Consider the following 20,977-nt stretch of genomic DNA (forward strand, 5'->3'; position numbering starts at 1 on the left):
AGCTAATCTGAGTTAATTTGAGTTATGTTTTCAGTTACACTAAAATAAAGAGAACCCTGTCAAGTACACCACTGCACTGGATATATATAAGCCTAAATGAGCACATGTAGGGAAACCCATTTATGAAGAGTCTAGATTTTAGACATACCATTAGTGGCCTTACAAGGAAGCTTGGCTAAGTTGTATCAGTACTGGGAATGGTGTCTCCTGGAGTTCACAGTACATAACATTTGCAATCAGGTGCCATAGATATCGGAGAAGGCAATGGCAACACACTCCAGTACTCTTGCCTGGCAAATCCCATGGACAGAGGAGCCTGGTAGGCTGCAGTCCATGGGGTCGCTAGGAGTTGGACACGACTGAGTGACTTCACTTTCACTTTTCACTTTCATGCATTGGAGAAGGAAATGGCAACCCACTCCAGTATTCTTGCCTGGAAGATCCCAGGGATGGGGGAGTCTGGTGGGCTGCCGTCTATGGGGTCGCACAGAGTTGGACATGACTGAAGTGACTTAGCAGCCATAGATACGATCATGACATCACCCAAAACTTGATACCTGGCTCATCTCCTTCCAGTGCAAACTTATTGGTAATTACAAGCCTTTGGAATCTTGGCTTTTACCAGTAGTTCTATTTTGCTAAAGAGCTAGCACCAAGTATCAGAGAGAAAATTAAACATAAGCAAAATTCTCAAAAGCAGAAATGACAGAAAGGATGGAATTAGAAGAAAAAGACAATAAAGGAGTTGTTGGAAATATGCTCCATGTGCTCAAGAATGTAAAGAAAAATATGAATACAATGATAACAGGAGTAAAAGAAATTTAAAAAGACCAAGTTGGAGCATCTAGAGATGAAAAATGTAATATTTTAAATAAAAATACACTGGGTAGAATTAGATGCAGTTTAGGTATTATAAAATAAAATATTGGTGAACATGAAGAACTAAGGACAAATTATCCAAAATAAACCACAGAGAAAAAGATTTTTTGGAAAAAAAACAGAGATTTTGAAAAAATGTCAAGCAGCCTAGCATATGGTAACTCGAGTTCTACGAGGAAAGGAGAGCATGAAAACATATTCAAGGAAATCATGCTTGAAAATCTCTAATATTTAATAAAAATGGTGATTTTATAGATGTGAGAATCTAAACAAACTTCAAATAAAATAAACAGAAAGAAAATAACATAATGAAAAAGAGCAGCCAAGTAAAAACAGCAGGATATAAGAACACATTTCTTGTCAGAAACTATGAGCCAAAAGACAATGGAGGGACACCTTTAAAACACAGAAAGAAAACACAATAGTCAACCTAGAATTTAATATTCACTGAAAATGTCTTTCAAAAACAATGGCAAATGCAAGATTTTTCAGAGAAACAAAAGCCAGCAGACCTCCACTACAAGAAATGTTAATGGAAGTTCTTCAAGGAGAGTGGTAGGAAGGTGGAAATTTGGCATAACAAAGGAATAGAGCACATTGGAAATGGGAACTAAGTGGGTCATATAAACAACATTTCAAGTTTTCATTTTTTAATTGTAAAGTTTCTACAATATGTAAAGTTAAAATGAATGACATCAAAAAGCGGATGAAAAATTTTATACTATACATAAAGTTGAAGATAGATTATAGTAAACTAAAGATGTGTAATATAAATCCTAGTTCAGTTCAGTTCCTCAGTCATGTCCGACTCTTTGCGACCCCATGGACTGCAGCACGCCAGGCCTCCCTGTCCATCACCAGCTTCCGGAGTCCACCCAAACCCATGTCCATTGAGTCAGTGATGCCATCCAACCATCTCATCCTCTGTCATTTCCTTATCCTCCTGCCCTCAATCTTTCCCAGCATCAGGGTCTTTTCCAAATAAATCCTAAGCAATTGATAAAAATAAACAAAGAATAAAAATTACAATAAAAAACTAAAGAAGTACTGATAATAAACCAATTGTGAAGCTAAAATGGGAACATAAAACAAGTAAACTAAACAAGTAGAAGAAGAAAGGAAACAAAGAACATATGGGAAAAATAGAAAATAAAGTGCAATATGGTGATTTTAAATTTAACTATATCAATTACAGGTGGTATGAACACACAGAAGAACTGTACAAAAAAGATCTTCATGACCCAGATGATAGTGATGGTGTGATCACTCACCTAGAGCCAGACATCCTGGAATGTGAAGTCAAGTGCGCCTTAGGAAGCATCACTATGAACAAAGCTAGTGGAGGTGATGAATTCCAGTTGAACTATTTCAAATCCTGAAAGATGATGCTGTGAAAGTGCTGCACTCAATATGCCAGCAAATTTGGAAAGCTCAGTAGTGGCCACAGGAATGGAAAGGTCAGTTTTCATTCCAATCCCAAAGAAAGGCAATGCCAAAGAATGCTCAAACTACCACACAGTTGCACTCATCTCACACGCTAGTAAAGTAATTCTCAAAATTCTCCAAGCCAGGCTTTAACAGTACGCGAACTGTGAACTTCCAGATGTTCAAGCTAGATTTAGAAAAGCCAGAGGAACCAGAGATCAAATTGTCAACATCCACTGGATCATTGAAAAAGCAAGAGAGTTCCTGAAAAACATCTATTTCTGCTTTATTGACTATGCCAAAGCCTTTGACTGTGTGGATCACAACCAACTGTGGAAATTTTTTCAAGAGATGGGAATACCAGACCACTTGACCTGCCTCTTGAGAAATCTGTATGCAGGTCAAGAAGCAACAGTCAGAACTGGACATGGAACAACAGACTGGTTCCAAGTGGGCAAAGGAGTATGTCAAGGCTGTATATTGTCACCCTGATTATTTAACTTATATTCAGAGTACATCGAGAGAAATGCTGGGCTGGAAGAAGCACAAGCTGGAATTAAGATTTCCGGGAGAAATATCAATAACCTGAGATATGCAGATGACACCACCTTTATGGCAGAAAGCAAAGAAGAACTAAAGAGCTTCTTGATGAAAGTGAAAGAGGAGAGTGAAAAAGTTGGCTTAAAGGTCAACATTCAGAAAATTAAGATCATGGCATCCGCTCCCATCACTTCCGAGCAAATAGTTGGAGAAACAGTGGAAACAGTAGCTGACTTTATTTTGGGGGGCTCCAAAACCACTGCAGATGGTGACTGCAGCCATGAAATTAAAAGGCGCTTGCTCCTTGGAAGGAAAGTTATGACCAACCTAATCAGGATATTAAAAAGCAGAGACATTACTTTGTCAACAAATGTCTGTCTAGTCAAGGCTATGGTATTTCCAGTAGTCATGTATGGATGTAAGAGTTGGACTATAAAGAAACCTGAGTGCTGAAGAATTGATGCTTTTGAACTATGGTGTTGGAGAAGGCTTTTGAGAGTCTCTTGGACTGCAAGGAGATCAAACCAATCTATCCTAAAGAAGATCAGTCCTGAGTGTTCATTGCAAAGACTGATGTTGAAGCTGAAACTACGATGCTTTGGCCACCTGATGCGAAGAGCTGAGGGATTGGAAAAGACCCTGATGCTGGGGAAGATTGAAGGCAGGAGGAGAAGGGGACAACAGAGGATGAGATGGTTGGATGGCATCACCGACTCAATGGACATGAGTTTGAGTAAACTCCGGGAGTTGGTGATGGACAGGGAGGCTGGCGTGCTGCAGTCCATGGGGTCACAAAGAACTGGATAACACTTAGAGATGGAACAACAATGACAACAACAATATCATTATATCAGATATAGTCTAAGCATTCCAATTAAAAGACAGAGATTGCCAGCTTGGAAAGGAAAATAAGAACGACTCTATATTATCTATAAGAAGCATCCTTTAACTAAAACAACACAGCTAGACTGAAGGAAGAGGGTAACAAAACATAGCTTTGCGAACAAAAATAAACGGAAAACTAGAGTGATAATATTAATATCAAACAAAGTAGACTTCAGAACAGGATATCTTACTGAAGATGAAAAGGAACATTATATAGTTAGAAAGAGATTAATTCATTAAGATATCATGACAACCCTTAACTTGTACACACCTAATAAAAGAACTCCAAAATACCTGAAACAAAAACTGAAAGGACTGAAAAAAGAAACAAATGCTCAATTATATTTGGAAACTTCAATATGCCTCCTTTGGGAACTAATAGAACCAGTTGGCAAAAATCAGTAAGTACAGAGAAGAGTTGAACAGCACAATTCCCTTGACATAATTGAGTTGGTTTTCAGAATCAGTCTCTAATGATAGAATTCTGAAGTTGGTTCACTCACTAGCCAGATGACAATGACCTCATCACTAGTGGTGGGTATTGATAGTTCCGGAAATGCCATAACAAAGCAAATGCTGAAGCTTTCACCTTTAGAAAGTAGGGATGACATAAATGGGGAAGGGTACACACTAGCTTGGAAAATGTCTCTGACATTTCAAGGGTAGGAGGGGAAATGACTCTAAAGACTGTGAAACGGGGTGGTCAATTTAAAGCAAAGCATGAGACCTGGACAGCATATAAAGAGACCCTTATTTCTTTCTCCAGAGGTATGGCAGGAGCTGAATGCCAGGCATAATAATTAATTGTAAGAGAGGTAGAAATTTAGGGAAGCTGAATTCTCAGGCAGGCAAGTCTATGTCAAAGTTAGAACCACTCTGTTTGCAAACTGAATCAGCATCTTATACAAAATCCTTCCCAAATTCAATTGCTTTCAAGAATTGGCCTATAACACAAATCCTGAGATGGGCCCGGCCAAGGCCATAGTGGACAATTGACCATGACTACACCAAGTCCAAGAAATCTACAGTTTTCCCCTGAGAACCTGGCTCTATTACCTCCCTCAGTCAAGCAGCCAAGGGTTTGCCCTGTGGTCAGGGAGGAACAAACGCTTAGAGCAACTCCTCTCAGTTGACCTCACATCCCTAATGTGTCATTTGAGAGGATAGGTGATCTTCTGAATGCAGTTCATTTCTTTCTAGGAGCATGCTTCTAGACATAGCAGGGTAGCTGCAGGCAATTTCTGTTGCACACTCAGGGTTGAACTTCAGAGAGGGGAGAAGCAAAATTATTTCCCTAGAGGAAAATTCAAACTTACTGGAGAAAAAGTCATGGGAGTTTCCAAATGTATGGGTCTGGAAACATCTTGCTAGTATTGGTCAGCTCAACAGAAATTCCTTTTGCTTGTGATTGGAGAGGGTTAGTGCAATAAGGAGATTCTAGTACCTAAAGCTGTTCAGAAGGTCATTTAATGTATTTCAGAGTTCCCATTTTATTGCAGCCGTTCCAAACCATACTCCAGTTACTTAAGTCTCCTATATTTTCTTTCAAATCACCAATAAACAGTTGGGCTGGTCTCATCTCTTCTAAGAAAAGAAGAAGAAAAAACTAGCAAGAAGACAGACATATAGACATAAAGAAAGACAGCCAACATCTACAAGAGCTACAAATCCTCTCTAAACACACAAAGTGGTTTGCCAGGTGGCTCTGGAGCCAGCTACACTTGCGCACATTTTGCTGGATTGCATCACCTGTTTCAGATGCTCTGGCCTTGTGCGATCCTCTCCCATAGGGAGGCGTTGTGTGATGAGAATAACACGAGCAGTAGGAGCTAAGCAAGGTGACTCAGTTTTTGGATTGCTGCATGTTGAACAGTCAAGCCCTGTCACTGGAGGCGAGTGGCTGAGCCCTCAGAACAGACAGAACCAGCCCCTGTGGCAGGGCTGGTACACGGGTTGAGCCACCCTGGCTTCAGACAGGTCTTCCAGCCACAAACCTGCTTCTTGAGGTGGCTCTCCTAGCTGTGAAACTACGGTTTTTATTTTTGTATTTGGCCATTTGTATGATTTTTATTTACTCTGCCTTAGCTTCTGTTAGTCCCCGATTAACCCCCTCTCCCTGCCCTGCCCTTGCCTCTTTGCCCTCCAATTCTCCCCGCACAATGATGTGTTTCCCAAACCCATGCCCCTCAAGCCTATTAGGACTGCTCGCTAGATTTGTAAGGATGTCTCGTTTTCTTGCATGGCATTCAAGGCCTTTTCCAAGCACAACCGATTAAGTTCCCACTCTCCTCTCCCACCTAATCTCACCCCTCTTATACATTTGGCAAGGCTGCAATAGACATTAGAAGCCCAAGTCAGAACATTTTCTTAACCAAGTAAAAGAAAAATTGTGAGTCTATTGGCAGAGAAAAATTTCAATCTGTATGATATTGGAACAATCTAGATTTTATGGTATAATTTCTCCTTCCCATCTCCTGCCTGCCTCTGTGTCACTGTTCTTTCTGCCTATAAGCACTTTTGACTTCCTCAATTTCCCAACTCTGATTTCCCAGCTTGTTGATAGTCTATGTATCTGTCCAGCCCTAGGTTAAATTCACCCCCTCCATTTCACAGTTTAAATTAATTTCTATCCTTTCTGTGCTGTCTGCTGCTGCAGCTGCTAAGTCGCTTCAGTCGTGTCTGGCTCTTTGTGACCCCGTGGACTGCAGCCCACCAGGCTCCCCCGTCCCTGGGATTCTCCAGGCAAGAGCACTGGCGTGGGTGCCATCGCCTTCACCTCTGTGCCATCTAGCCATTTAAAAAGCCTTTCCATATTTTCTCTTTATTAAAGAAGAATGTGTGTTTTATTCACATTTATGTTCCCCTTTAGCATCTAGCTAAAAAAAAAATCTTCCTTGAGCTTCTGGTTATGTAACCAGCTCTCTCATTACCTCATCTGGATCTCACAACAAACTTCTCATACATTATTACCATTTTTCCACTGAGGAAATTGCATCTCAGTGGTTAAGCAATGCATCCAGATTCTCATAGTTCATAAGCCATGGGTCTGGGTTTCAAACCAAGTTATCTGTGGCATCGGAGCTCTGCACACACAGGAAGTGTTCAAAACACAGTCTTTTCAAAAACTGAATTGACTCAGGTACAGCAAGAGATAAGGAAACCACTCTTCAAAAGAAGCTAACACTGTAGAGATTAGCGACCCTCAATATTTTTTCTTCATAACAAGAGAGATACCAAATAATTGATTAGATTTCAAAGATCACTATGGATGAAGTATGAAGGAAATAAATGCAAGCAGAATAAAAAAAATCAAGACAAAAGGACCACAAAAACACTTTTTTCAAAATATATTTCCTCTCTCCTTTATCAAAGATGAACGTGTTCCTTTTTGCTGCTGGCTGAGTAGTTGCTTGGACATCCTGATACATAAAACGCCAAGATAGCAACGCTTGCTCTTTCAAGAGATGTCATCAGAGTGCGGGCCATGCGGGCCTGCAGAGGGCACTGGGCTCACCCCTCCGGCTGCTCACTCACCCTCCATGCCACTGACCCACCCCCAGTGAAAGGTATCACCTTGACACAAAGTGAAGGTCAAAAGATGAATTCACCAGGGATGGCCAGACAACAAAACTGACACCACTCCATTGGAAGTACGCTGGAAAGAAGGCTGATTGTGAAAACACAGAGCTTGTGTTCTTGGGAAATGTTCTTGGTCTCCTCTTGGTGCAGGAAAGGGCCCAGCCTGGTTTCATAGGCAGGGACCGGCATGGGGAGTGGTATCATAATTATTACTGCCATTAATATTAATGTATGGATCCCACTTCTATCAATCTATCTTGATGACTTTATAATGGGTTCCTTGCAGGTCTGACTTGTCTCAGGCTTCCAGAATAAAACTGCTTCATCAAATTTGGACTTTCTTGATGAGATGCCTCTGGCTTTATCACGTGATCAGTTTTCATAGAGTTGAAAGCCGGCTGCTATTCCATTTTAATTTCTTTTTCCTTTCTCCTCTTGCCCTCAGGGATTTTGGATAAAAGAGTTTATTAGCTGAGTTCACTGGCTTGTCTCCGAAAAGCCTGAAACTATACTTCAAACTCAGCCAAGGCCCTTCCTTTGAGAGTGTGCCAGCTACGGAAGCCAGACAAGCAGGTGCAAACTGTTTGTTCCAGTCAGGCCTTCCTGCTCGAGAACATCCCGCCAGGCCTGCAAGAGACACTCACGGCAGCAGAAAGTACTAGCAAGTGCCCATCCTTGTAGTCCATACACAAATCCACAGTCCAGTTTCCACAAACCCAAAATCCAAAAGGCTCTGAAAAACAAGTTTTGCTTTGTTTACCAACCTTTAGCAATCTCATTTGGTAAAATCTGACTGACATGAATGGGAATAAAGTTACTTATAATCTTTGTTTCATTTAATATGAATATTGACACATTGTGCTGTAAAAATTAATACATTTAATTATAAGATATTCCCTGCATGTCTGTCTGTGTGTGTTTGAAATAACTCTAAATGTCAAAGCATGTACAACCCCAGAGATTGTAGACAAGGAATTGTATACCCATAGTATAAAAACACAATAAAATCCCTGTTTAATAACGAAGGAAAACTTTGACTCCATCTTGACATTCATGAATTTTTAGGTGTCTCTCTTACTGAGTTGGAAGTTCCTTGTTGGCCTAACAAAAGTTACTTTATTGTCACAGAAACAGTCTTAGACTGTGATCTGGGAGGCCTAAGAGAAATTATTTACCTTCTCTGAACCTCAGTTTCCTCATCTGTGAAATGAGGATGAAAATTCCAGTCCTAATTTCTTTGAGGGAAGGTTTGAGACTCAAAAAAAAAAAAAACATACTCCATTGTTCATCTAGGTCCAACCTTACCACCATCAATTTGTGAGTCTTGGCCCTCTCACTCTTCAATCACATTGGATAAGTACGGAAGACCAAACCTAGGCAAATTTATAATTATATATGTGTGCGAGTTCAAAAGCATGTGTACACACCTGCTTAGATTGCATTAAGGTTAAAATATTGCCAAACAAGACCTTCTGGTACTTTGATTAATACATACCTTTGGGACTTCCCTGGTGGTACAGTGGGTAAGAATCTGCCTGCCAATGCAGGGGACAGAGGTTCCATCCCCGGTCTGAGAAGGTTCACAGGCTGCAGGCAACTAAGCCTGTGTACCACAAGTACTGAGCCTGAGGATGCTAGAGTCCACGCTCCATAACGAGAAGCCACTGTAATGAGAAGCCATAGCAATGCAACAGAGAGTAACCTCCACTTGCCTAGAGAAAGCCCTCACTCAGCAATGAAGAAATTAAAATAAATTTTTTAATTAAAAAAATAAATATCTTTGGTAACACCAATGTGTTTTTTAAAAAAATATTTTTTCCACTTTGAAAAGAGAGCAAGACTGAGTGAAAGAGTTTATGCAACACAGCTGTGTATGCGATTAATCTTAAGTGACTTGTATTGGTGGATCAAAGAAATACCCACAAGTAGGCAGATAAGATCCTGTTCGCAGGCTGGAACTGGAGGAAGCAGAAACCAGCCCAACAAAACCAGATATAAAAAACAGAGAAGATATAGAGCAAAGAGCAGGGAGTCTAGAACTCCTTAGGGCTTTTAGCTGATGTGCATTTGCTTTTCATGCGGCAAATTACTCTCCGTTCTCAGAGCTTAAAAAATGTACACCTGTGGAACATAGGTATGAGTTAGGTATCTTGAATAAGGACCTCAGAGAGGCCTAGAATTAAACAAAAGGATGAAAATAAGAATTTGCAATTTACTGACTGCCACTCATAATCCTCACACCATTTCTATGCAATAAGTATTGTTATCACTATTTATTGCTGTTTAACAAACCACCCCACAAGTCAGTGGCTTAAAATAATAATTCCTTATTATCCTTCACATTTCTGTGGGATAACAGAGCTCAGCTGAGCAACTGTCTTTCAAGATTTTATGCAGTCACTGTAGGAAGTGACTGGAGCTGGAGACACCTGATGAGTCCATTGTGGTGGGCATCCTGATGGCTTCTTCCCTGGTGTCTGCCTCCTTAGCTGGAATAGCTGGAACATCTGGGGTCTGGCTAGGCCTCTCTTCTCTCTCTGGGTCTTCTCCACAGGCCAGTTTGGGCTTCCTCCAAGCATGGCAACTTCCAAGTAGTTGGATACCCTGTATGGCAACATTCTTCCCGTCCAGGGGAAGTTCCAAGGGAACGAAGTGGAAGCTGCAAAGTTTCTCATGGTCTAGCCTCAGAAGTCATGCTGTGTCTCTTCCATGAATTCTATTGGTCAAAAGTGAGTTACAGGATCAATCCAGATTCAAAGAGAGGGGTTTATACAAAGGTGTCAATAGTAAGCCATGTGACTCAATGAGGGACCATCTTAGGAGACTAGCAAATAGAAAACAAATACAAATATAAATATCTATAACAAATCATGTTATAAATGAGAAAATTAAGGTTTGCAAGGTTAAGTTACTTGTTCAAGATCCAATACCTTGTAGGTAGTCAAGGTGGAGTTTAAATCTAGCTCTCTATATCATTCCACTTTGCTACACTCTGGCTTCTCAGGTGGTGCTAGTGGGAAAGAATCTGCTGCCAACGCAGGAGACACAAGAGACCTGGATTCGATCCCTGGGTCAGGAAGATCCCCTGGAGGAGGAAATGGCAACTCACTCCAGTATCCTAACCATGGACAGAGGGGCCGAGGGGTATAGTCCCATGGGACCACAAAGAGTCAGATATGACTGAGCGCACACAGTCACACACAAGAGAATGCTACGTTGTATCTATTACGGAAAACTATCTCTGAAAAACAACTTAATTCACTAAAACAGTAAGTATTAAGGCACTGCACAAAAACAAGATCTCCATCCTCTAAAAACTATACCTAGAAGGCTGTGGTCTAATGTGGAAACAATACTGGACTTGAAATAGGAAATTCAAAGTTTGAAACCTGACTCTGTTGTAACTACAGGCATCTCATTTAAAATCTTTGAAACTCACTTTTTCAAGGTAAAGTGGAGATAATAATGCCCTTCCTATACCATTGGTGTAAAAATCAAACAAAGCAAGAGACATGAGCATAATTTCGTCAGTGATAGAGTATTATACAAATGGTAGGCTTTAACGGAGAAGAAAGACATGGACCCACAAAAGGTTATATAACAATGTAAAAGAGGAGAATGCCTCCTTCCAAGAGGCATGCAAGTTGAAGTTTGGTAGATGTCACTTCTAGGAAGTGACCCATGCAACTGCTGAGACACTGTACTAGGCGCTCTATGAAGCTCCTTCCACCTCTGCACTCTCTGACACCATACGTTTGCCTGGAAAACTCCAACAATCTGGACTGCAGGAGGCACTTTACTCCTTAACAAGACGGCAAAATACCATTTCGTTAAGGAATAAAGAAGACACCGGGGTCCCAAAGAGCAGAGATTGAAAGAAAATTCACTCCTTACTTGTATTTCACCTTATTTCACCTTACCCTCAAATCGCTTGATGTGGGCAGATCACTTGAGAAGGAAATAGTGTAGAAGTTCAGAGAGAGCTGCAGCTAAACCATAGTTTGAACTTGAGTGTGACTGTGTCTGATGAGCTGGGCTCAGACAGTCCTGTAGGAGTAAATGGGTATGGATGGAGGAGAAGAGCTGGGTCCCCTCTCCAGTCGGAGCCCTGGGGACAGCGCACAGCAGCCGCAGGCAGCCACAGGCACTCATACGCCCAAGATTTTCTGTGACGCTCTGGAGACAAGCAGTGTGTCTTTCAGGCAAAGGGGAGACAGAAAGAGACACGGGGGATTGGACCACTTTCTCCTGCCTTCCTGAAGCTCTATGTGATTTGGCACAGAAAGGGTACAAAGGGTGTTACATGGGAAGGGGGAGTGAACCTCTGAACTGTAAGGAGTAGTGTGAGTGTCACCTTGTTTGTTTGGATATAAATGAATTCAGGATACAGGACAGCTGACTCCTAAGAAGAGATTCACCTATTCTATAGCAGTATTTCCCAACATCTCTCCAAGGATTTATGTTTATTCCTTTCCTCTCATATGTTCTGAATAGTGCATGCGTGCATGCTAAGTCAGGCTTCCCAGGTGGCGCCAGTGGTAAAGAACACACCCACCAATGCAGGAGACATAAGAGATGCAGGTTCGATCCCTGGGTCAGGAAGATCCCCTGAAGGAGGGCACAGCAACCCACTCCAGTAGGACACAACTGAAAACAACTTAGCTTGAACGCACGTATGTATAGAAGTTGATTTGTGGCTTACAAAACAAAGTTTTTCATAGTGGTGTCTGACTGTGCAACCCTATGGACTGAGCCTGCTAGGCGCCTCTGTCCTTGGGATTCTCCAGGCAAGAATACTGGAGTGGATTGCCATTTCCTCCTCCAGGGAATCTTCCCAACCCAGGGGTTGAACCCACATCTCTTATGTCTCCTGCATTGGCAGGCAAGTTCTTTACCACTAGCACTACCTGGGAGGCTTGTTCTAAATACTACCCATGAAACAAAAGTAACTTTTTTTTTTTGCTGCACTGTGCAGCACATAGGATCTTAGTTCCCTGACCAGGATGGAACCTCCTGCATTGCAAAAGCAGAGTTTTAACCAATGGACTACCAGAGAAATCCCCTCAATATAAATTTTCAAGTTTTTTTTTTCTATTTTTTTTTAAATATCCAATTCAGTAGTTTTTTTAGTGTATCCACAAAGTTACAGTCATCACCATCTAATGCCATAACATGTTTATCATACCAAAGTGAAACCCATTAGCAGTCATTCCCCATTCTTCTCTCCCCACAGTCTCTGGCAACCACTCACTTACTTTCTGTTGCTATAGATTTGCCTATTCTGGACACTGCATATCAATGGATTCACACACTCTATGGTCTTTCTGTCTGGCTTCTTTGACTTAACATAACGTTTTCAAGGTTCATTTATGCTGCAGCCTCTTATTAGAACTTTGTTTTTATTGCCAAGTAATATGCCATCTCATGGGTATACCAGTTTCTGTTTATCCATTCATCAGTTGATGGACATTTGGGTTGTCTCCACCTTGGAGTTATTATAAGCATTCATATGCAAGTTTCTCTATGACTGTATATTTTACAATTCTCTTGGTTATATACATCCCAGGAGTACAGTTTCTTGGTCACATGGTAACTTTCTATTTAACTTTTTATGAAACTGCCAAACTGTTTCAAATAAAATATTTTGATCAGTAAATTTTTTTTTTCTCAATGAAACCATAGACATTAATCATTGTTTCTGATCAGCATGAGATTATGCTTATTACTGTATTAACATCTTACCTTTTAGGCACAAGCAGAGAAATTTGCAGTCTAGCCTATACAGACTCACTGTGGGCAAATGGTAGTTTTGACTTTTTGAAACTTTTGCCAGTAGCTCAAGGTATCATCCCTAGAGCACCTTTAAAAGTCCACAGGGTCCTGAACTCCAGATTGGGAATGGGGCAAAGAGTAAGAACAGCTTTTGGAAATGTTTTATGATAGTTTAGGACATCTGTGCTCTCCTTCTCTTTCTCCTCTTCCCTCAACCAGAGACCTTTATTTTTTCACTCTTAACTAACATAGATCAATGGTTCCCATACTTTAGGATTTTAGGAACTGATAAAACAATTTTTCAAATAGTGAAGTTACATAGGATTTCCAACTTTCTATGTTGTCAAACAAGAACAATTAAAAAATTTTTTCTATAACAATGGTGTAATTGAAGAAAAACCAACTCCAGATATTAGACTAAAAGATGGTTGTAAAAATTCATTTAAAAAATTGTTTCTATATGCTTACTAATTTACTTTTCTTATTTTGTTATGGCCCACTGAAAACAACCTCTTAGATCAGAAAGACAAATCTGGTCATACCAAGTGTGGACAGAATAATTAAGTCTGCAGAGCTGTGTTAAAGTGTAAGTGATCCTAGCCTCACCTACCTTGCTCCCATTATGGACAAATTACCTGGAATGTTAGGTCCATGAATCAAGGCAAATTGGAAGTGGTCAAACAGGAGATGGCAAGAGTGAACTTCGATATTTCAGGAATCAGTGACCTGAAATGGGCTGGAATGGGTGAATTTAACTCAGATGATCATTATCTACTACTGTGGGCAGGAGTCCCTTAGAAGAAATGGAGTAGCCATCATAGTCAACAAAAGAGTCCGAAATGCAGTACTTGGATGCAGTCTCAAAAAATGACAAAATGATCTCTGTTCATTTCCAAGGCAAACCATTCAATATCATGGTAATCCATGTCTATGCCCTGACCAGTAATGCTGAAGAAGCTGAAGTTGAACGGTTCTATGAAGACCTACAAGACCTTTTAGAACTAACATCCAAAAAAGATGTTCTTTTCATTATAGGGGACTGGAATGCAAAGTAGAAAGTCAAGAAACACCTGGAGTAACAGGCAAATTTGGCCTTGGAGTACAGAATGAAGCAGGACAAAGGCTAATAGAGTTTTGCCAAGAGAACACACTGGTCATAGCAAACACCCTTTTCCAACAACACAAGAGAAGACTCTACACATGGGCATCACCAGATGGCCAACATCAAAATCAGATTGATTATATTCTTTGCAGCCAAAGATGGAGAAGCTCTATACAGTCAGCAAAAACAAGACTGGGAGCTGACTGTGGCTCAGATCATGAACTCCTTATTGCCAAATTCAGACTTAAATTGAAGAAAGTGGGGAAAACCACTAGACCATTCAGGTATGACCTAAATCAAATCACTTATGATTATACAGTGGAAGTGAGAAATAGATTTAAGGGACTATATCTGACAGAGTGCCTGATGAACTATGGAATGAGGTTCGTGACATTGTACAAGAGACAGGGATCAAGACCATCCCCATGGAAAAGAAATGCAAAAAAGCAAAATGGCTGTCTGAGGAGGCCTTAAAAATAGCTGTGAAAAGAAGAGAAGCCAAAAGCAAAGGTGAAAAGGAAAAATATAACCATCTGAATGCAGAGTTCCAAAGAATAGCAAGGAGAGATAAGAAAGCCTTCTTCAGCAATCAATGCAAAGAAATAGAGGAAAACAGTAGAATGGGAAAGACTAGAGATCTCTTCAAGAAAATTAGAGATACCAAGAGAACATTTCATGCAAAGATAGGCTCGATAAAGGACAGAAATGGTATGGACCTAACAGAAGCAGAAGATATTAAGAAGAGATGGCAAGAATATACAGAAGAACTGTACAAAAAAGATCTTCATGACCCAGATAATCATGATGGTGTGATCACTGACCTAGAGCCAGACATCCTGGAATGTGAAGTCAAGTGGGCCTTAGAAAGCATCACTACAAACAAAGCTAGTGGAGCTGATGGAATTCCAGTTGAGCTATTTCAAATACTACAAGATGATGCTGTAAAAGTTCAGCACTCAATATGCCAGCAAATTTGGAAAACTCAGCAGTGGCCACAGGACTGGAAAAGGTCAGTTTTCATTCCAATCCCAAAGAAAGGCAATGCCAAAGAATGCTCAAACTACCACACAGTTGCACTCATCTCACATGCTAGTAAAGTAATTCTCAAAATTCTCCAAGCCAGGCTTCAGCAATATGTGAACCGTGAACTTCCAGATGTTCAAGCTGGATTTAGAAAAGGCAGAGGAACCAGAGATCAAATTGCCAACATCCATTGGATCATTGAAAATGCAAGAGAGTTCCTGAAAAGCATCTATTTCTGCTTTATTGACTATGCCAAAGCCTTTGACTGTGTGGATCACAACCAACTGTGGAAAATTTTTCAAGAGATGGGACTACCAGACCACCTGACCTGCCTCTTGAGAAACCTGTATGCAGGTCAGGAAGCAACAGTTAGAACTGGACATGGAACAACAGACTGGTTCCAAGTAGGGAAAGGAGTATGTCAAGGCTGTATATTGTCACCCTGCTTATTTAACTTATATTCAGAGTACATCATGAGAAATGCTGGGCTGGTAGAAGCACAAGCTGGAATCAAGATTGCCGGGAGAAATATCAATAACCTCAGATATGCAGATGACACCACCCTTATGGCAGAAAGTGAAGAGGAACTCAAAAGCCTCTTGATGAAAGTGAAAAGGAGAGTGAAAAAGTTGGCTTAAAGTTCAGCATTCAGAAAACTAAGATCACAGCATCCCGTCCCATCACATCATGGCAAATAGATGAGGAAACAGTGGCAGACTTAGTTTTGGGCAGGGTTGGGGGGGCTCCAAAATCACTGCAGATGGTGACTGCAGCCATGAAATTAAAAGACGCTTACTCTTTGGCAAGAAAGTTATGACCAACCTAATCAGCATATTAAAAAGCAGAGACATTACTTTGTCAACAAAGTCTGTTTATTCAAAGTTATGATTTTTCCAGTAGTCATGTATGGATGTGAGAGTTGAACTATACAGAAAGCTGAGCCCTGAAAAATTGATGCTTTTGAACTGTGGTGTTGGAGAAGACTCTTGTGAGTCCCTTGGACTGCAAGGAGATCCAACCAGTCCATCTTAAAGGAGATCAGTCCTGGGTGTTCATTGGAAGGACTGATGTTGAAGCTGAAACTCTAATACTTTGGTCACCGGATGGGAAGAGCTAACTCATTTGAAAAGACCCTGATGCTGGGAAAGGTTGAGGGCAGGAGAAGAAGGGGACGACGGGGCGGGGGTGAGATAGTTGGATGGCGTTACCGACTCAATGGACATGAGTTTGGGTGGACTCCGGGAGTTGGTGATGGACAGGGAGGCCTAGTGTGCTGCAGTTCATGGGGTCAAAAAGAGTTGGACACGACTGAGTGACTGAACTGATCATTTCCAAGTGGGATGTATTTGTCTCTACCTCCTCCTTATTAAGAAAGGTTTCTGTGCCGCACATGTTCCTAGAGTTTGATTTTAAAACCGGGGGAGAAAGGCCAATAAGGGAAGACTAAAAGAGGTTAAGTTTGTCTAAAGAGCTGGGGATTGGGCTGGGCGGTGAAGAAAATTGAGAAAGAGGGAGCAGCATCTTCTTAGGCTGAGGGTAGTTTCCTTGGGTGGGTGTGGTCCTGGGGATGGCAGATTCCAGGAAGGGCGTATAATGTAAAGGATTTAGGGAGGGGTGACAAGAATAAACAGGAAATGTTGCTGAGATAAAGTAGGTCCTCTTTACTGCTTTTCAGAAATATTTTACAAGAGACTGGAATTCCTTAAAAAAAAATTTTTTTTTGATGTGGACTATTTTTAAAGTCTTTATTGAATTTATTACAATATTGCTTCTGTTTATTTTATTTTATTTTTTTTTGATCGCAAGGCATGTGGTATCTTAGTTCCCTGACCAAAGATTGAACCCATTCCTCCTGCATTGGAAGGTGGATTCTTAACCACTGGACCACCAAGGAGGTCCCTGGAATTTCTTTTTTAAAAAATACAGAAACTGGACTTCATGATTCGAGATTCACAAAGGTTATACAAAATGGAACAGTAGTTGATGTCCAGCTTCAAGACCATCAATCTCCCATTACAACTGGTATTTCTTCTCTTCTCCAAGACACTTTGACTCTCTTCCTCTATCTCCTACACAAAACTTTTGCTTAGGAATTAAAGAAACTGTATTTGTACAGGACACTATGCATATAACATATAAATATAAATAATTATCCTTTGCAGTTGGAATAAGTAACTTTAATGACTGTCTTTATTCATTCCTTGGTTCATTTATTTGTTCATTCATTCAAAAAACATTTACTGAGTATCTCCTAAGGGGGAAAAATTTTGCCTGAGGGCTAGCTAGATAAATTAACAAAATTAATGCCTAGTTCTTGAGTGAACAAATATTTGACTCGAGATATGTAAACAAAGGAAATTACAATGGTGCACAATAGTAATATTGCAAGCACAGAGCTGTGGAGTGATCGATTCGGTCTTTGGAGGGGTGGGGCAGGGGGAAAGTTCAATAAAGACTTTCTGGAAGAGATGACAACTGAATCTAAGCAGGTGGTGGTGGTGGTAGCGTAGTCACTAAGTTGTCTCCGACTCTCGGGAATCCATGGTGTCTGACTCTTGTGACCCCATGGACTGTGGCCCGCCAGGCTCCTCTATCCATGGGATTTCCCAGGCAAGAATACTGGAGTGGGCAGCCATTTCCTTCTCCAGGGGATCTTCCCAACCTAAGAATCGAACCCATTCTCCTGCATTGCAAGCAGATTCTTTACTGACTGAGCCACCAGGGAAGCCCTGCCTAAGAAGACAAGTAGCATCATATCAGGCAGACTAGGGTGGAGAGAATATTCCTGGAAGAGAGAACAGAAAAAAGTGAACCATTCACAGTTCCACTGTAAAAAGTGTGGGAAGGTGAACGATTAGGCTGGAGGGCAGCAGTCAGAGGAAGGAGATGGACTTGGGACTTTGGCATGGGCCAACAAAGATATTTACTCAAAGAGGCAAAATATGATTTGCATTCAGAAAGCTCATACTGTAAGGCCATGGAGGATAGAGTAGGCTAGACAAAGAGAGACCAACTAGGCAGCTCTTGCAGCAGCCCAGGTGAGAGAGAATACAAAGCCAGGCTATGATAGAGATGAAGCCCATCAAGGTTGGAAGGGGGAGAGATTTCTTCTGCCTGGGAAGGAAGATCTGGGAAGATCTCTGGGAAATGGGATTTGACTGTCCTGAATGAACTGAACTTCAAAGGCACAAACAGAAGAAAATGGGGGACATCCCTGGTGGTGCAGTGGTGAAGACTCCCTGCTCCCAGCGCAGGGGGCCCAGGTTCGATGGATCACTGGGTAGGGAACTAGATCCTGTATGCCACAGCAAAGATGCCACACATTGCAACTAAGACCCTGCATGGCCAAAAAAAAAAAAAAAAATGAACTGCTTGGAGATAGTCTGTGTTGACTCTAAACCCACAATGCCCAGCACAGATCAAGTCACATGGCAACCTTTTAGTGTCTGCTTGTTGGATGAATGAAAAATGAGTTCCAGGATGTGTTAGTTATCTCTTAACACACTCCCAAATTCAGTGGCTGAAAAGAACCACCATTCATTTTTGTTTGCCTGTCTACAGAGTAGACAAACAGCTCTGCTGGTCTGGGCCCAGCTTGGTTGACTTCAGTGTCAGCAGCCATCACTCACTCAAGCATCTGCAGTCCTCTGGTAGGTTCGTTAGTGGTTGGAAGGCTGTCAGGTTGAGAGACAGGGTGACTGAGAGCCACATGTGTCTTAGTATCTAAGTAGACTAGCCTGGGCTTATTCCCATGGTGGCGCTGGGGTTCCAATAGAGTGAACAAAGGCATGCATGGCCTCTTAAGGCTTAGGCTCAGATCCTACAAAAATTGCATCACTTCTGTTGCCTCTTGCAGCCCAAGTAAGTCACAAGGCCAGCCCAGATTCCAGAGGAAGAGAAAAACACCACTTCTTGATAAAAGAAAATAGAACGTCACATTCCAAAGGGAGGTGGGTACTGTGGGGAAAAGAATTGCGGCCATGTTTATAATCTATCACACAGGCAGAAGGAAGAGGCAGAGCAGGGTTGGAAGTTGGACTGTACTAAGGATCTTTGGGCTTTCTCAGTGGCTCAGTGGTAAAGAATCCACCTGCAATGCAGGAAACGCAGGAGATGCAGGTTTGATCCCTGGATTGGGAAGATCCCCTGGAGAAGGAAATGGCATCATCAGGACAGCATGGAATGACAGCCTGTCATCACTCACAGGCAGGCTAGGGGGAACGGTGGGTGGGGAGCTAGGAACACATAGACAAAGACTGAGCTGGATAAGAATGTAGAAGCCAGACCACAAAGGGCTTTGAAGGTCAGGCTGAGGATGTTTGGACTGTATTTTCCACTGCCTGGGCAGCTCTCAAAAGTTTTTGTGATAGGAAATGACACCATCAGAAGAAACCTCAACCAATGTGAGAGGTTAGGGGAGGTTAGGGGGAGCTCATTTTAGCCCTTGATGCTTGTCATTTGGGAGTGGGCTGTGTATTACAGCTATGAGAAAAGCACATAGAGCAGTAAGGGCTCTCTTTGGGTCTCTCCATTATTTCTGCCTGCTCAGTGCTCCCCAGGTGGCAACTGGACTCAATCCAAAAGGCAAATAAGGAGCCAGTCCAAGTTTACTGAGACCACCACATGAGTAAAGATTACAACATTCTCAACAACTTACAACATGTTTGCCAGCCCAGGCTAATTTTTAGCTACTACTTCCTCTTCTTTGGAAGTATTTTGGTTGTAAAGTGAATGCAATTAACAATCTCTTATATTTGTGGGGAATAAATACCAAACCTGGTGGTAGAGCAATTGGGTTATTTTCAAAGCCCAACCACTCTCTCTTTTAAACTTTAAGTAAACTCAACATACCCCCTTGCACAACCCTTGAACTAACTCGGGGGTTTGCTCTCTCTGCTGTGCTGTGCTGGGAATTCAACCAAAGAAAGGCTAGCCATGGAGAAGTAGAAGCCGGATCCCTGGCATGTGAATAGGCTGAAATTCTAAGCCATCTTAAATGACAAGTCTTTACCCTCTATGGATAAACTCCTTGCTTTGATCTTTAAGGTGTACCAATATGACAAAATGCCCATTACCTGGTGGCTCAGATAGTAAAGAATCTGCCTGCAATGAGGAAGATCTGGGTTTGATCTCTGGGTCGGGAAGATCCCCTGTAAGAGGGAATGACAACCCACTCCAGTATTCTTGCCTAGAGAATTCCATAGACAGAGGACCCTGGTGGGCTACAGTTCATGGGGTCACAAAGATTTGGACACGACTGAGCAACTCTCACTTTCACTTTTTTTCAACATGACAAAACAGGTCCCATCTCTCAGGCTAAAAATGGCAGCATTTCCGAGAGTTTAGCTCTCTTAAGAGGAAATGTGGGATGGTCTTCTCCCCACTTTTCTGTCATTAATTCCTATGTATCCTCCAGAGTTCTGCCTTGACAACATGAACCCAGGACTGTGGCCATCTGCCTCCCTGCTTTATCACTAGGGTCTAACACTTAAGTAGTGCTTACTGATTATTCAGTTCAGTTCAGTCGCTCAGTCGTGTCTGACTCTTTGTGACCCCATGAATCGCAGCATGCCAGGCCTCCCTGTCCATCACCAACTCCCGGAGTTCACCCAGACACACGTCCATCGAGTCAGTGATGCCACCCAGCCATCTCATCCTCTGTCGTCCCCTTCTCCTCCTGCCCCCAATCTCTCCCAGCATCAGAGTCTTTTCCAATGAGTCAACTCTTTGCATGAGGTGGCCAAAGTACTGGAGTTTCAGCTTCAGCATCAT

At 41.7% G+C, this 20,977-nt stretch overlaps 1 protein-coding gene across 2 annotated transcripts in view; it reads left to right on the forward strand.

Annotated features, from left to right (window-relative positions):
- The window catches only part of PLD1 (phospholipase D1), a 272,923-nt gene extending 264,584 nt beyond the window's left edge, over positions 1-8,339 (forward strand). The window contains exons 27-28 of one of the 2 annotated variants that reach the window (XR_009736360.1): positions 2,075-2,336; positions 7,754-8,339. Coding sequence is in view for 1 of the 2 variants with exons in the window: in XM_061415889.1 (XP_061271873.1) it covers positions 7,754-7,783 (30 nt within the window). In the remaining variant the exon portion in view is untranslated. The remainder of the gene's footprint in view (positions 1-2,074; positions 2,337-7,753) is intronic. The other variant, XM_061415889.1, reaches the window with a different exon arrangement.
- The last annotated feature ends 12,638 nt before the right edge of the window (positions 8,340-20,977 follow it).

The sequence above is a fragment of the Bos javanicus genome, chromosome 1, assembly GCF_032452875.1.
Source record: "Bos javanicus breed banteng chromosome 1, ARS-OSU_banteng_1.0, whole genome shotgun sequence".
In the NCBI taxonomy this organism is placed as follows: Eukaryota; Metazoa; Chordata; class Mammalia; order Artiodactyla; family Bovidae; genus Bos; species Bos javanicus.